This window comes from Eremothecium gossypii, chromosome III, assembly GCF_000091025.4.
Source record: "Eremothecium gossypii ATCC 10895 chromosome III, complete sequence".
Taxonomy (NCBI): Eukaryota; Fungi; Ascomycota; class Saccharomycetes; order Saccharomycetales; family Saccharomycetaceae; genus Eremothecium; species Eremothecium gossypii.
Window position 1 is genome coordinate 743335 of NC_005784.3, and position 14701 is coordinate 758035.

A 14701-nucleotide genomic window follows, 5' to 3' on the forward strand; every position below is an offset into this window, starting at 1 on the left:
CATTGAAGGATTTCCATGCCATAAATTTCAGATCATGACATACGTAACTGTAACCTGATGTGCTGACCCTCGGGGATGATAACTACATATCAGCAACTCGGCTTCTGGCCTGTTACTTATAATAGGTTTAGTTGCAGGAGGTAGACTTTAACATTTTCGTTAGAAATGTCGTTCTTCAACTCACTGAAGTATGTAATCACGGTACAACAGGTCTATTGCGGGTAGCAGAGTACTAACTAGGAGTTCGCCGCAGGGGATTGGGAAGAACAAGCAAAAAGAACAAGAGCTCGCCCACAAGGCCTCCTCAAACATCGGTCAGCGGTTCTGTATACGGGTCGCCGCAGGCGAACGGGTCGCGGATGTCGGTGAGCAAGGCGAGGTCACCGACGCAGCGGTCTGTGGTGCAGGCAGCCGCAGCGGACAAGGTGGAATCGCAGCAGGTGATGTTCCTGAGCGAGCCGTTTGTGCGGACGGCGCTGGTGAAGGGCTCGTTCAAGACGATTGTGCAGCTGCCCAAGTACGTTGATGTGGGCGAGTGGATCGCGCTGAATATCTTCGAGTTTTACACGAACCTGAACCAGTTCTATGGTGTGATCGCAGAATACGTGACGGCGGAGGCGTACCCGACGATGAATGCGGGCCCACGGGTGGAGTACCTGTGGCTGGACGCGAACTCGAGACAGGTCGCGCTACCTGCGGGGCAGTATATCGACCTGGCCCTGACCTGGATAAACAACAAAGTGAACGACAAGACGCTATTTCCGACCAAGAGCGGGCTTCCATTTGCGCAGCATTTCATCAGAGACATGCAGCGGATAATGATACAGATGTTTCGGATATTTGCGCATATCTACCACCATCACTTCGACAAGTTTGTGCATCTGTCGCTGGAGGCGCACTGGAACTCTTTTTTTGCACACTTTGTTAGCTTTGCCAAGGAGTTCAATCTGCTAGATCGGAAAGAAATGGCGCCGCTGGAACTGCTGATCGAGAGTTTCGAACGGCAGGGCAAGATTATCTGACGTTGTACGACTGCCTGGTAGGAAGCTAATCCTGCAAATAATCAGCTGCTTTCCGCAGAAGGATTATGCAGCCCAAGAGAAGGGTTGAATAATTTATCCCTTTATTCAGCCTACGTGAGTATATACAAGTTAGAAAATATAGATATAATTGATAAAAGCAACTAAATTTTCATGTAAAGTCGTTGCTATGAGGTTATGAACATGATCAATAACTTTCTGCAAGTGGGTTCAAGAAAAGAAGTACTTACTGTTCACCAACTGCCGGATATCGTAACTTCCCTTTGGAGGAATACCAGAGAACTTCAATGGGACTAAGGCGCAGACAGACTGATGGGTGGAAGTTTCCATATCAGTAGTGTCTTTGTCAGACATGAAAGACACAGTAGTGACCATACGCTCGCCCTCCGCACGTAGCACTGGGTCCTCTGAATTTAGCAGATTTTGCCTTTTACGTTCCATTTCCAGCTCGTCCTTCATTGTAATCGGCCGACCCAAAGACTTCGAAAGCCGAGACCTTAGTAGTAAAAGCTCTTGACCCAGCTCGCTGCGCTTTTTTATCCTTTTAACCTCAAGGTAGTTTTTATAGCGGGCGTCAAATTCGTTTTTTAATCTTTGGATAAGGTCAACCTGATGCATTTTGACAAACTCGTTTCTAAGCGCTTTATTCATCTTTGGAACATCACTGGCATGCGTCCAATAAGAATCGTGAACGGCCGCGAACTGTAAGCCTAACCTACCACATTCTATCGCGGATAAAAGCATATGCGATGCGTCTAATGAGTGGATAAAGTTTGGTGGGAAACCAGCCATCTGCCTCCTAGGATCAATTGGATTCACAGCAAAAGGATCTGCGATAAAGACGGTCTGTAGGTTGGTGTGAATTTGTTTCTTCTTAATATCACGGTATGGCTGTACTACTGGTAAGCCCAAAGGACTTGTCCAAATAACAGAGGTCATCATGATGGAATTATCCAACTTCTTGATTTTTTCAAGCTCTAAATCCAACCGGATAGACTTGGATATCTTTTTTGCACTCTCTCCTAACCAGTCCTGAATCAAGTGCGCCGCGTGGAAAAGCTCACGAATACTGTTGAATACGTGCTTCGTCAGATATCTGGCCATATCGTAGGAGTTATCAGGGAATGCATCCTGCAGCTCTTTATCAATCTGATTGGTTGCACCGATAAAAGTGACACCATACACATTGGTCATGACAGTCCGCTTGACAACCTTCCTAGTGATCAGATTTTTTAACTGAGCTGCATTTTGATCACCTTCTAGAGCTGCCTTTTCTAGTCTCTCGGTCACTAATTTTGCGACAAAAGCATAAACATCCTGAGGCTTGTCACTGGGCACCAAGTTAACCTGGCGAGCACCTTCGATGTCACCACCCAAAGCTGCGTAATGCTGCAGACCATTACAGGTACCGTCTTGATGAACTGGCTGATGGGACACATAGTCCTCCGGATTCGACAGTTTATAGGCATTATTAATTTCCATGCATGTGGCGAGACATTGCCATGGCTTGTCCGCCTTCTTCCACCAGCCTTTTCCATTCAATGGGTTCTCGGCTGAATCCTTTATATCCTCTAGATGGGCCTCTGTAAAGGCGACACGTGCCTCGAACGTCTGCTTATCCAATCCATAAAGATTACCCATGTGGATTTTCAGCCATCTAAGCCCTTCCTTCCCGAGCCTTTTACCCTCCCAAAAGATCAAAAGCGATCTAGTCATGTCATTACCCAAATGATTGAAATGAGGAGCTAGTGGGTAAGCGCGTCCGCGGAAGTCCATATTATGAGGGAAGTAGAATTTCTCTCCTATGAATGCCCTCGCAATCTCGAGTTTGTAGTTGGCATCACATCTCATCGACCTATGCTTTTGATACTCTGCGTTCAGAAAGCGACACTCCTGTTTCCATCTCTTCAATACAATGGGTTCAGGTTCGCTGCCGTCCTCCCCTCGTGGCTTAGCTGGAAGTAGCAGCTCATCTTGCTGGGGAGGAATATCTAGAAACTCAGTACCAGAGTTCCAAACCTTAGAGATAATGTGGAGCATATTCTTGTTCACCGTCCATGCAGTTTCACCAAGCACATTCAAGCCCTTGTAAACATTTTGGACCACGCCTTTACCAGTAACCGCCTTGATATAGGCGGATTGTTCTGGTGAGTCCTTGGATCTGATCAGAGTAGATTTAGTAAAGAGGTAACCACCACTGTTCCAAGAAGTCCAGGGCCTTGGCTTGACCAGCATTGGTAAGTGCTGTGGCTGGAAATTTGCACTTAAACGGTCTGAGCTCATCTGGTTCGCCAAAGACCTATGAAGTTTCAAAACACCAACTTTGCTGCCCATTCTATATTGAAATGTATGACAGATGGCAGGTGCCTTACCGTACACTGTTTTATTGGTAACTGGGTCTACACCTTTCACGTTCACCTTTGCCACATGGATCAACATAGAAATTAAAAGAGAGCCAACCTTAGCCTTGATATTGTGCGGCCAAAGAACTTTAGACTCCTCAATTTGTGTATTTCTAAACGTGGTTTTTGCCCTTTGGACCAGCTTCTTGAATTCGTTACTATTGGCCCTAACTTCCTTAAAAATCGATTTCTCACTCTTCAATAGTGCTTCCGATCTGTATTCCATCTCGACAGCCTTACCTATAGCCAGAACCGCTCTGGTTGTTCTCATACCTTCACTGACGCCTCCAGTAGAATTCAAGCTTAGCAATTCCAAAATTGTTATGACACACATTTTCTCTGGATTAACCAGAGTGATATAAGGGGCATATTCAAGCCTTGAACGAATATGTGGACGGCGTTCAGTAAGCAATATATCACTGGCAAGCAGTTCACGACATGCCTTCACCTCTTCCTTTAGAAGCGGTATCATACCAAGATACCACTCCCATAACTGAGCATTTAGCGAACGCTGGACGCTCAGCGCACCTCTCGCTTGAGCTTCTGCAAACTCATGCTTCCACCGCTGCTTCGCTGCAGTCACTGACCTACTTTCAAGATCGCATTGGCGTTCACTATTAAAGTCCTCCAAGAATGAGTCAAAAGCTTGTCTTTCCTTGTCAGTCTCCAGAGACTTGTAGATCTCAAAAAAATCTATGCCATTTTCAGCAGGCATAGATGCTTTAAGTAATGGGTCGACAGCCAAGCCACTCAATCTTTCTCTCTGTTTCTCACCTAGTTCCAAGCCCAATAAACTGTGCCGAACTGCCCGCATACCAAATGTGCCAACTGACCGAAGTTCAGCTGCGTTCTTATCTAGCGACTTGATATCTTCACTCAACAAGTCTTCGGATTCCGCGCTAACAAGTTCAGGCTCCTCCTCCACAACCTCCACAGACTTATCCGTCGATGACACGCCAAGAGAATCTTGAACAAGGCTTCTAGTCACTATTGGGACGTGCTTCAAGTCGCAAAGTCCCATTTTGCACAGAGAAGCATAATCTTGAACACGCAAAACGTCATTATGCTCAAGTAGCTGTTTTCGCGAAGTTGCAAATTCCATAAGCGTTCGCACGTCTTCTTTTTGAGCAGAGTATGGGTTGGCACTGAGTGCATAACGAACTAGAATTGCAGCGGACTTGGCATTTAGCTGGACCTCTGGAAAATGCTTGCTGATATCATCAAAAACCTTCTGTCTCAGCTCCTGAACCGATGCATCGCTCTTTGGTTGGTTTTCCTCACAGTACCGTAATAAGTAAGAATTGTAGTCATTCATGAAATAGGGTCTATGGGAATCGATAGAATACAGCGACTTCAGAATCTTGAACGCACGGTCTAAATAACCGGTACACAGGCATGCTTCAAGAAGCGCCCACTGATTCATCACGTTGCTCCGCTGACTAGCAAGTATGGGCGCATCCGTAGTGTCAAATAGAGCGAAGTCGGGCGAAATCGAAACACTGCTCGAACGTTCAAAAGAAACGTTCATATCGTTCGCAGGAGAAGCGGTGGAAGTGCTACGTGCTCCGGATAGAGCCAGATGCGTGACGCCGACACCGGTAACCATCGCAGCACCCACAGGTGGTCGGCTAGCCCAGTGCCGTGCGCCATGGCGTAATAAATTGCCGCCTTTGAACGCTCTGTAGTTTCGCAACATAATGGCTATGGCCTCCGTTTCGTAACAACAGGTAAAGTGATGAGCGCACCAGATTTACTATGCCGGAGTAGAGCTCATCTCTGCACTGGAAAATTTTACCAATTACAAATATCATAGTTCAAAAAGAAAGTATAAATCACGTGAGTAGAATTTCGTGTGGCGGTGCACGGGCTCAAATATGTTCCAGGTAAATATCACGTGATCGTTGATTATAAGGGGAATACCTACTATAATACTAGTCTAGTAGAATCTTCCTGCGGGTCACGGCGGTTTCCTGCTTGTCGCACCCTTGGTAGGTTTACTTGCGAACTAATATTAGGGTTCTCCAGAGCTCCTATATATACTCTGTCCGACAGCTGATCAGCACTACCATTCACTGCAAACGCTGACTGGGCTGATGAGGAGGAAAGTTACTAAAGGTTGAGCAAATACACACTTGCTGCGTTTCGGAATTAGACCATCTTGCTCCGGGGGGTTTTGGCACTTGTGTTACTACATTCAGGGCTCTTCCGTTTCTCTGAAGTGAATATCTATCTCAGGATACATATACCGATGTCATTCATCTGAACAAATCCAACATGCATTTGGCAAACGTACTGGGAGCGTTTATCAGTCCGAAGCGCATGACCTGAGTTGTATTCGCCGCTAGGTCTGACGGATGCTGTTTTCTAGCAGTTTTCCGCTGCGATAGGTATTTGATATTATCCACTGTGCACGTTGATAGGTAAATATCGTTGTTGTACCAATCCTTGCTAAAAATGATCAACCCTAGGGCACCAAAATGGATCTCTCGCTGTTATTTTGTTTAATGTTCCATAATCAACGCACTAGCTATGATCGCCTGCTTTCTTTGAAACTGGGATAGCGTGACTAACGTATGGACAGTGCGTCAGTTCGATAAAGCCTTTCGCTAAAAGTCCGAGAAAATGCCTTCCATTATTTGCATACTGTGAAACGGCGTACGTAGGGTTGTTGTCTTGTAGGCGAGTACCTTGCTGTAGCGCATCCCGTGTTTTACGCGATACAGGGCTCTGTATATGACTCGCAGGACAAGTGCGGACGAAAACGTTCGAGTCGAGTAAGTCTGTGAGTCTTATGGTAGCCGTAAATTTTGAGTCTTCCCCATTCTATTATTCTTTAAGTTTCTCATTCGTGGGACTAACTGCTTCAAATACTGAGACAGCACGGACTTCAATAAAAAACTAGTCGAACCTGGTCAGGTTTCTGACTTGCTGAAAGGTAATACATCCAGGAGTTACTTCACTTTCGTTAGAGGTAAAAAGGGCCTGGAGTAAAGCATGGGCGGACACTTTCGTTGCATCCGCAGCAACAGCAACCGGAGTGTCTATAGAGCTGCCTAACAGAAGAACCTTGTCAGGATCCAACTGTTCTTTTGCGACTGTGAAACTTGGATGGGGTTTCCATTTGCATCATGAATCACATTGCAAATTTCTGGTCACGTGGGCATGCCCGGGCCTATAGGAGTCGTCAACCGGACAATTGCTGCCCCACACTCACCTTCATCATTGTGGGAAAACAATATACGAGTTTCGCATCGGATGTGATCTTCATATGCTATGTTTTGATCTGTTCCATCAAGTTGTGGGGGGATCGGCACTTGCGCATGTCTGCAATTCCATACAGCCGATCTTTCCCGCGTTAGATTTGCGCCATGCAAGATTGACTTTTTTTAGCATACAGCATTGTGCTATGTAAACGTGCGGTCCAATTAGCATAGCATACGTTACGGCTAGTTCGGGATTGCTATTTCGAAGGTTTTCTTTGAATTATGGAAATCGCTATGTGCGCCCCAGCTGTCGTTACCATAGAGACGGCAGCTCTAGAGCTGTAAAAGTCACGGCCGGCATATGGCGCTTTCGAGCTGCGCCATGTGGGATAACCTAAAGACAGGCAGGCGGGCAAAACGATAACCGTGACAGTAATGATTGTCCATACGTAGCGATTACACAATCAGAAGACCGTTTATCAAAATGGTTGTTCTACCCTCGTCACCGTGTGGCCTGATTGCCTGAACGAGATGGGCAAAGCCAACAACTCACAGATTAACCCACCAAGTCGGAAATAGGCGGGCTATATGCGTCAGTTGCGGAACTTTAAGTTTGGAATTAATTCCTATGCGGGTGCTGGGACACTTATGTGTCCATTTTGCCAATCTTCGGGCGATACTTCTCGTGGAATATTTCGCTGTCAGTGTACGCAACTCATGCTTACGAAAGCCGGATCATAAGAGTGATTTTCCTCGGAAAAGCCACAAAAATAAACCCCGCATGGTGTGTCTCTAAATTTCTGCGTGGGGTTGTAGCTCCGATACTTCCTAGCGCATGCCGGAGTTGTTTTTACATCGGATCTGCTGTACCAGCATACCACCCACCTCTTCGAAACACTTTGCAAGTGTTGGGCGGTTAGTGTAGTGGTTATCATTCCACCCTTCCAAGGTGGAGACACGGGTTCGATTCTCGTACCGCTCATTTTTTACGTCTAAGAGTCCCGCGGAAGAAGCGGCAAGTAGCATGTATGGCATTACCAAGACGATAGGCCGGTGCTCTGTTCTTCCCTGTTTACGAGTACAATACATACGCAGTATTTAACATGCAAGACAGCACGCGCAAGCAGTACTCCCATCTCCACAGGAAGTGAGAATTAAAGAATACAAGGAATGAGCTGATTTGCGTAGCAACTATTGTGCGCGCTGTGTGGAATAGTTGAATGTTGCAGTAGAAGCCTAGGCTCGATTATGACAACAATGACGGGGACAATCAGGTATAGTAAGGATAAGGTATCAATCAAATAAAAAACATTAAAAATAATCAGTAATTTTTCGGTTAAAAAGAGACAAAAAAGGAATATGATGGACTGCTGCTATATTACCTATTCGAAGTTTTCGACCATTGGCTGTTCATCCCCATAATTCAATTCTTCGTCATCCTCGACAGTAGCTTCTTGGTACTGCTGGTACTCGCTCACGAGGTCGTTCATGTTGGACTCAGCTTCCGAGAACTCCATCTCATCCATACCCTCACTAGTGTACCAGTGCAAGAAAGCCTTTCTCTTGAACATCGCACCGAACTGGTCACCGACTCTCTTGAACAACTCCTGGATGGAGGTGGAGTTACCAATGAAGGTAGCGGACATGTCCAAGCCCTGTGGTGGGACAGAACATACTGCCGTCTGGACGTTGTTTGGAATCCACTCAACAAAGTAGGACGAATTTCTCGTTTGGACCTTGTGCATCTCATCTTCGACTTCCTTCACCGATACTTTACCTCTGAAGAAGGCCGCGACTGTCAAGTACCTGCCGTTTCTAGGGTCGGACGCGGCCATCATGTTTCTGGCGTCAAACATCTGCTGCGTCAACTCTGGGACGGTTAGCGCACGGAACGACTGCGCACCAATGGAGGTCAATGGTGCATAGCCGACCATGAAGAAATGTAGACGTGGGAATGGAACCAAGTTGACGGCCAACTTACGTAGATCAGAGTTCAACTGACCTGGGTAACGTAGCGAGGTGGTGACACCCGACATCACGGAGGAGACTAAGTTGTTTAAGTCAGAGTAGGAAGGTTGTGGCAACTTCAAGGTCCGTTGGCAGATGTCGTATAGTGCCTCGTTGTCAATACAGAAGGTCTCGTCCGAGTGCTCAACCAACTGGTGCACAGACAAAGTGGCATTGTATGGCTCCACAACAGTATCCGAGGTCTTTGGCGAAGGCACAACGGAGAACGTGGCCATCATCCGGTCCGGGAACTCCTCTCTGATCTTGGAGATCAACAAGGTGCCCATGCCGGAGCCGGTACCCCCACCCAAGGAGTGCGTGATCTGGAAGCCCTGCAACGAGTCGCAACCCTCCGCCTCGCGTCTGATCACGTCCATTACCGAGTCGACGAGTTCCGCACCCTCCGTGTAATGTCCCTTGGCCCACACGTTGCCCGCAGACGACTGCCCGAAAATGTAGTTGTCCGGCCGGAACAAGTTCCCGATGTTTGAGTTCCGCACCGTGTCGATCGTGCCCGGCTCCAAGTCCACGTTCACCGACCGCGGCACCCATTTGCCTGACGACGCCTCGTTGAAGTACACATTTAGCCGCGCCCGCTGGAGTTCATCGGTCCCCGAGTACGTCCCATTGAAGTCCAACCCGTGCTCCCCGCAGATCGTCTCCCAGAAAGCCGCTCCAATCTGGTTACCACATTGCCCCGTCGATAGGTGAATCTGTCTGTGTGTTAGTATTTGGCTGTATTTTCGCCCCCGGCCGCTGCTCCGCCGCTGTTTTGCCTCCCGCCTCCGCACACGCGACCGCGCCCGGTACGCGTCCGCGCCACCAGCGTGCGCGTCCCGGAGCTCGCTCTTATGCGCCTCCTCTGCACCGTCAACATACAATTTCTCTCATTTTCCTCACTGGTCTTTCACTTCAAGTTGTGGTTCCTGTTAGTTGTAAACTGTACAATATCTGTTTTATAGAGATCTGTAATTATTGCGAGTTTCAAAAGGTGCGGTCCGGTGTTTTTTTCTGTTTTGTTTTTTGTTTACGATTTGCCACAAAGACGAATCCCGCAGCCGGGTAACGCGGTACGCGTAGGCGATCTTGCACGTGACGTGGCCGTCGCGCGCGACGGCCGTCACTCCGCGTTTACGCGTGGCGCGACACCGCGGGCCCGGCGTCGCACCACCTGGCGGCGCGGCGCGGAGGCACACAGCCAGAGTCTCACGTGACTTGAGTGTGTGGGTGGCGGGACCAGACATGCCCATTAGTAACTACAGCTCCACAGCGTGAGCAAGAGCTTACGCGGAGGCCAAGAAACGCGGGAGGCAGCTTGTGACGTTTGAAGCAGCAGCAGAGCACGGTAACAGGGTACAGCATGTCGCAAGTACAGGAGCACATCATCCAGGACCCCCACAGCTCGCAGTACAATATCCACGCGACGGGGGCGTCGGAACGGCAGGGCTCGAGCGAGCACACTGACGGAGACGTGATCGAGGTGCACGCGGAGAGCGGGCGCGGGCAGGGGTACGAGGAGGACGTGGCGCTGGCGGCGTTTGTGCCGCTGGAGCGGCTGCAGGTGAACGGCATAACAAACAACGATCTCAAAAAGCTGCGCGAGAACGGGCTACACACGGTGGAGGCGGTGGCGTACGCGCCGCGCAAGGACCTGCTCGAGATCAAGGGCATTTCGGAGGCCAAGGCGGACAAGCTGCTGGCGGAGGCAGCGCGCCTAGTTCCCATGGGGTTTGTGACTGCGGCGGACTTCCACCTACGGCGGGCGGAGATGATTTGCCTGACGACCGGGTCGAAGAACCTGGACACACTGCTTGGGGGTGGGATCGAGACGGGGTCCATCACCGAGCTGTTTGGTGAGTTCAGAACGGGTAAATCTCAGTTGTGCCACACGCTGGCCGTCACGTGCCAGATACCGCTAGATATGGGCGGCGGCGAGGGCAAGTGTCTCTACATAGACACGGAGGGCACGTTTCGGCCCATCAGACTAGTCTCAATTGCGCAGCGGTTTGGACTGGATCCCGACGATGCATTGAACAACGTTGCATACGCGCGTGCGTATAACGCTGATCACCAGCTACGGTTGCTGGACGCGGCGGCCCAAATGATGAGCGAGTCGCGCTTTTCGCTGATTGTGGTTGACTCCATCATGGCTCTCTACAGAACAGACTTTTCGGGTCGTGGCGAACTGAGTGCCCGGCAGATGCACCTGGCGAAGTTCATGCGGGCGTTGCAGCGTCTGGCAGATCAATTCGGAGTGGCGGTTGTGGTAACAAACCAGGTTGTGGCGCAGGTCGATGGCGCCGCAATGTTCAATCCAGATCCTAAGAAGCCAATTGGCGGTAATATCATGGCTCATTCTTCTACTACGAGGCTGGGATTCAAAAAGGGCAAGGGTTGCCAGCGGCTCTGCAAAGTCGTGGACTCACCTTGTCTTCCCGAGGCAGAGTGCGTCTTTGCTATCTACGAGGACGGGATTGGGGACCCAAGAGAGGATGACGAAGACTAGTTTTTTTCAACTCGTTTAGATATGTCTATTTGCTAGCAACTGCCATTCCATTTTGTTTTCAGTTCCATCGCCGTCATCTTTCCGTGCCTCTTCATTTCCATTCCGCATATAACTTGCCTCTCGAGAGGCCAACCTTCTTGTATTATGTTCAAGTATACCATATGGTTGTATAATTTACGTTATTAATACCCATCTGCCCTTTCTCTAGTTTGCTTCTGGGGTTTTGTTTCTAGCTCCTCGACGGCTATGTTCACGTGTCTGCTGACGCCACAGAATGCTCCGCAGCAAACAGTCATGATTTGCCTACAGCAATGAATTTTTTTTCGTTCTGACGCTGGATGGGTGTATGTGGCCGGGCCCAGCGATATGAAGCAAGCCTCAGGACGTCTGATCATTGCCAGACGCTCCTTGTAAGCTGCTACTACAGCAGCCAACTAGTCGCCGCAGGTCTAAGTTCAAATTTCTTTTTTTGTGTAAAGCGCCTTGTGTTGCCGTAGAAAATCAATACGAAATATTTAGTTATGCAAGAAACCCTTAACTATTCGAGAGTGCCTATTCTAACAGCCAAGCTATAACAATTTCTAATTTGTTTCATCTGGCATTAAACACATTTGATATAAACAGAAGCAGCCTGGAGCAATCTAAGTAGATAACAAGCCCCCGTCGCTAATACCTTTATTGCAAGCCGAGGGTCGTCTATTAGTTGTGCCATATACGAGAAGGAAGCCGTTTCGGACAGATAATAATTGAAAAATATAAGCTGGAACAGCTTCTGCTATTATTTTGACATTTCCAGCAGTTTATTATCTGGTAGCACTCGTCACCGATACCACCACTGGCGTCGACGTCCTCGATTGTTTTCAGTACAGCGTAGACTCCGGTATATTGGCATAAGGCACATACGATGGAATCACCGCGTTCATACCCCCCATCAGACCAGGCAGACCAGGCAGACCAGGCAGACCAGCAGAAGGGCTCCACTACGTATGAAGAGTCCGCAGTGTACTCAGAAAACTCATACCTACATTCGCTGGTGGAGAATGACGGAGGTAGTGGGGAACCGCAGGCTGGGAAGGGCCTTCCGCCAATGGATGCGCTACACATCATGGTACCCGACCAGATTGACACAATACAGCTGGATGGGAATGTGCCAGTACTAGATGATAGGCTTGACCTGGGTGTCGGAGAGCCACCGCTAGAGCTGCAAGCACTGGACTTTGTTGCTGTGGCCGACAGCTTCCAAGCCCAAGCTGAAGCGCTGACTGTTGCGCCATATATCAACATAGAACTGAACGGAGCATTTGATACCGAGGATTTATCTGAGAAACCGCAGCTTGCAGCCGGCCCCCTAAGCGAAGATGCTCGTGCTTCGGGATCATCAACGTCGTCAAGGGCACAAGGATGCTCCTCCTTATCACTTTTAAACTCCCAGAGCACTTCAACTATGCATTTAGGTTCAAGTCATGGCATGCGTTCGAGTGTCACAGGCTCCTATGATTCCAGAAAACCAAAGATCAAACCAGTAGATCTATCGCATTTGTATTTGGTCAACAACAGTGATAGTATAACCCTAACACAAACAAATGAATCGGTGGCCCACTTCTCTCACAAGATGATAAGTGAGTGTTTAGGAGATGACTCAGAATCTATTTTAGTGCCGAGGCTGAAGGCATTGGAGATGTACAAGAAGAACGTAAAGAAGTCCAAAGATCCTGATGTTTTATTCCAATACGCCCAGTATATGCTACAAACTGCATTGACTATGGATGTCAGTCCAATTATCGAAACGGAAGACCCCAGAAGAAAGGGATTGTGCAAAAAATTGTCACCCACAGAGAACCTTAAGGAGCAGTTTCTCAAAGAGGCTAAGGTTTATTTGACTAAACTTAGTGTCAAAGGCTACAAAGATGCACAGTATTTGCTCGCAGATGCATATTCTTCGGGTGCATTTGGAAAAGTAAACCATAAAGACGCATTCATCCTGTTCCAGTCCTCTGCCAAGCACGGCCATGTGGAGGCAGCATATCGGACGGCGGTATGCTTCGAGAAGGGATTAGGCACCACCAGGGATTCACGGAAGTGTATCGAGTTTTTGAAATTTGCGGCTTCCAAAAATCATCCAGCCGCTATGTTCAAACTCGGGCTATATTCCTTCCATGGGCGCATGGGTTTGCCTAACGATGTCAATACGAAACAGAATGGTATTAAATGGCTCTCCCGCGCTGCCGCTAGGGCTACTGAACTTACATGTGCTGCACCCTACGAGCTTGCACAGGTTTACGAAAACGGCTTCTTGGATATCATTATTCCGGATGAAAGTTATGCCACCGAACTATACCTTCAAGCAGCTGCTCTTGGACATGTTCCATCAACAACAAAGTTAGGAAAGCTCTATGAGCAGGGCAATGAAATTGTTCCTCAAGATACCTCCCTAAGTGTGCATTACTATACCGATGCTGCCATGAAAGGGGATCCAGAAGCCATGTTAGGCCTCTGTGCCTGGTACCTCATTGGCGCGCAACCGGCATTCGACCGCGACGACCGTGAGGCCTTTCAGTGGGCACTAAAAGCAGCTAAGAAAGGATACGGAAAGGCCCAGTATACAGTGGGATACTTCCATGAAAACGGTAAAGGATGTAAGAAAGATATTGACATGGCCTACAAGTGGTATGAGTGTGCTGCCGATAATGAAGATCCAAGAGCTCTTCGCAAATTGGCTAGTCGTACGGATAAAAAGAAGAGAAACAGTACCGTTTTCAACTTCTCCTTTCTGAAGCCAGACGATTTCGAGTCGAAATTACAACGTATGGATGTTGGTGAGTATTCCCCTTTATGTCTGGATTTCCAGGGCACATTAGCACGGACCAATGCAGCATCCCGCAGTAAACACGGTATCAATACAAGCTGCAGCTACGATGTTATAAACGTCATAACTGATGACCAATCTCTGGGAATGGAGATGGATGACGGCATGCAACGTCCAGCTCAACAAAGATGTCTAACACCAATATCACGACAGACTTCTAGCTTCTTATCGGAAGTCAGCCCATACCAAAGCTCAAACAACCCTATGGCGCCTAACTATGCGGCTGAAAATCAAGCAGTGGAACTAAGACCTGTTGCCACAGGTCAGACATCGAACAGTAGTACGAGTTGTGGCCCACGGGAAAAAGATCAAGAAATAATGCCAAGTAATATACCTGGAGAACGTTGGCATACATCTGCTGCCCCTGAAGGGGCACCATTCAATAACGTTGCGCCAAAAAAGGTAACGGACAGAAACGTCTGTGTTATAACTTAAAACCATTTTGAAAATTACAAGACAATTCGCTGGATCTTTTTTAGTCTAGAATCCAGGCCTTCCAACCACTGTACTAATAGAAGCGCTTTAACTCTTAAAAACATGTTTGTATCTATATGCCGCATGAATTCATATAAGCAAAATAGGATTTAGGTTTGTAAAGATAATCCAATATACTTTGCAAGCAGCTCTAACTGCTTGCTTATAATAGTAATAACTTCAATCTGAAAAGATGATATTAT

The 14701-nt window shown here is 48.0% G+C and overlaps 5 protein-coding genes and 1 non-coding gene across 6 annotated transcripts, besides 1 other annotated feature; 4 read left to right on the forward strand and 2 right to left on the reverse strand.

The window, feature by feature from the left end:
* Positions 1 to 165: 165 nt before the first annotated feature.
* On the forward strand, positions 166 to 1022 carry MOB2 (Mob2p; the record flags this gene model as incomplete). The annotated part of the gene is made up of 2 exons (NM_208978.1): positions 166 to 188; positions 254 to 1022. The coding sequence occupies 2 exons, from the start codon at positions 166 to 168 to the stop codon at positions 1020 to 1022; spliced, it is 792 nt and encodes a 263-aa protein (NP_983625.1).
* Positions 1023 to 1250: 228 nt separating this feature from the next.
* RPO41 (DNA-directed RNA polymerase) lies at positions 1251 to 5138 on the reverse strand (the record flags this gene model as incomplete). Its single annotated transcript, NM_208979.1, has 1 exon — positions 1251 to 5138. The coding sequence occupies one exon, from the start codon at positions 5136 to 5138 to the stop codon at positions 1251 to 1253; it is 3888 nt and encodes a 1295-aa protein (NP_983626.1).
* Positions 5139 to 5771: 633 nt separating this feature from the next.
* Positions 5772 to 6052: a sequence feature (similar to part of Saccharomyces cerevisiae Ty3b_g; contains stop codons).
* Positions 6053 to 7555: 1503 nt separating this feature from the next.
* On the forward strand, positions 7556 to 7627 carry AGOS_t0056. The gene has a single exon. It is a non-coding gene; the product is annotated as a tRNA-Gly (tRNA).
* Positions 7628 to 8027: 400 nt separating this feature from the next.
* TUB2 (beta-tubulin) lies at positions 8028 to 9543 on the reverse strand (the record flags this gene model as incomplete). The annotated part of the gene is made up of 2 exons (NM_208980.1): positions 8028 to 9365; positions 9532 to 9543. The coding sequence occupies 2 exons, from the start codon at positions 9541 to 9543 to the stop codon at positions 8028 to 8030; spliced, it is 1350 nt and encodes a 449-aa protein (NP_983627.1).
* Positions 9544 to 10012: 469 nt separating this feature from the next.
* On the forward strand, positions 10013 to 11158 carry RAD51 (recombinase RAD51; the record flags this gene model as incomplete). The annotated part of the gene is made up of 1 exon (NM_208981.1): positions 10013 to 11158. The coding sequence occupies one exon, from the start codon at positions 10013 to 10015 to the stop codon at positions 11156 to 11158; it is 1146 nt and encodes a 381-aa protein (NP_983628.1).
* A 904-nt stretch (positions 11159 to 12062) lies between these two features.
* SKT5 (Skt5p) lies at positions 12063 to 14459 on the forward strand (the record flags this gene model as incomplete). The annotated part of the gene is made up of 1 exon (NM_208982.1): positions 12063 to 14459. One exon carries the CDS (start codon positions 12063 to 12065, stop codon positions 14457 to 14459), a length of 2397 nt encoding a protein of 798 aa, NP_983629.1.
* Positions 14460 to 14701: the final 242 nt, after the last annotated feature.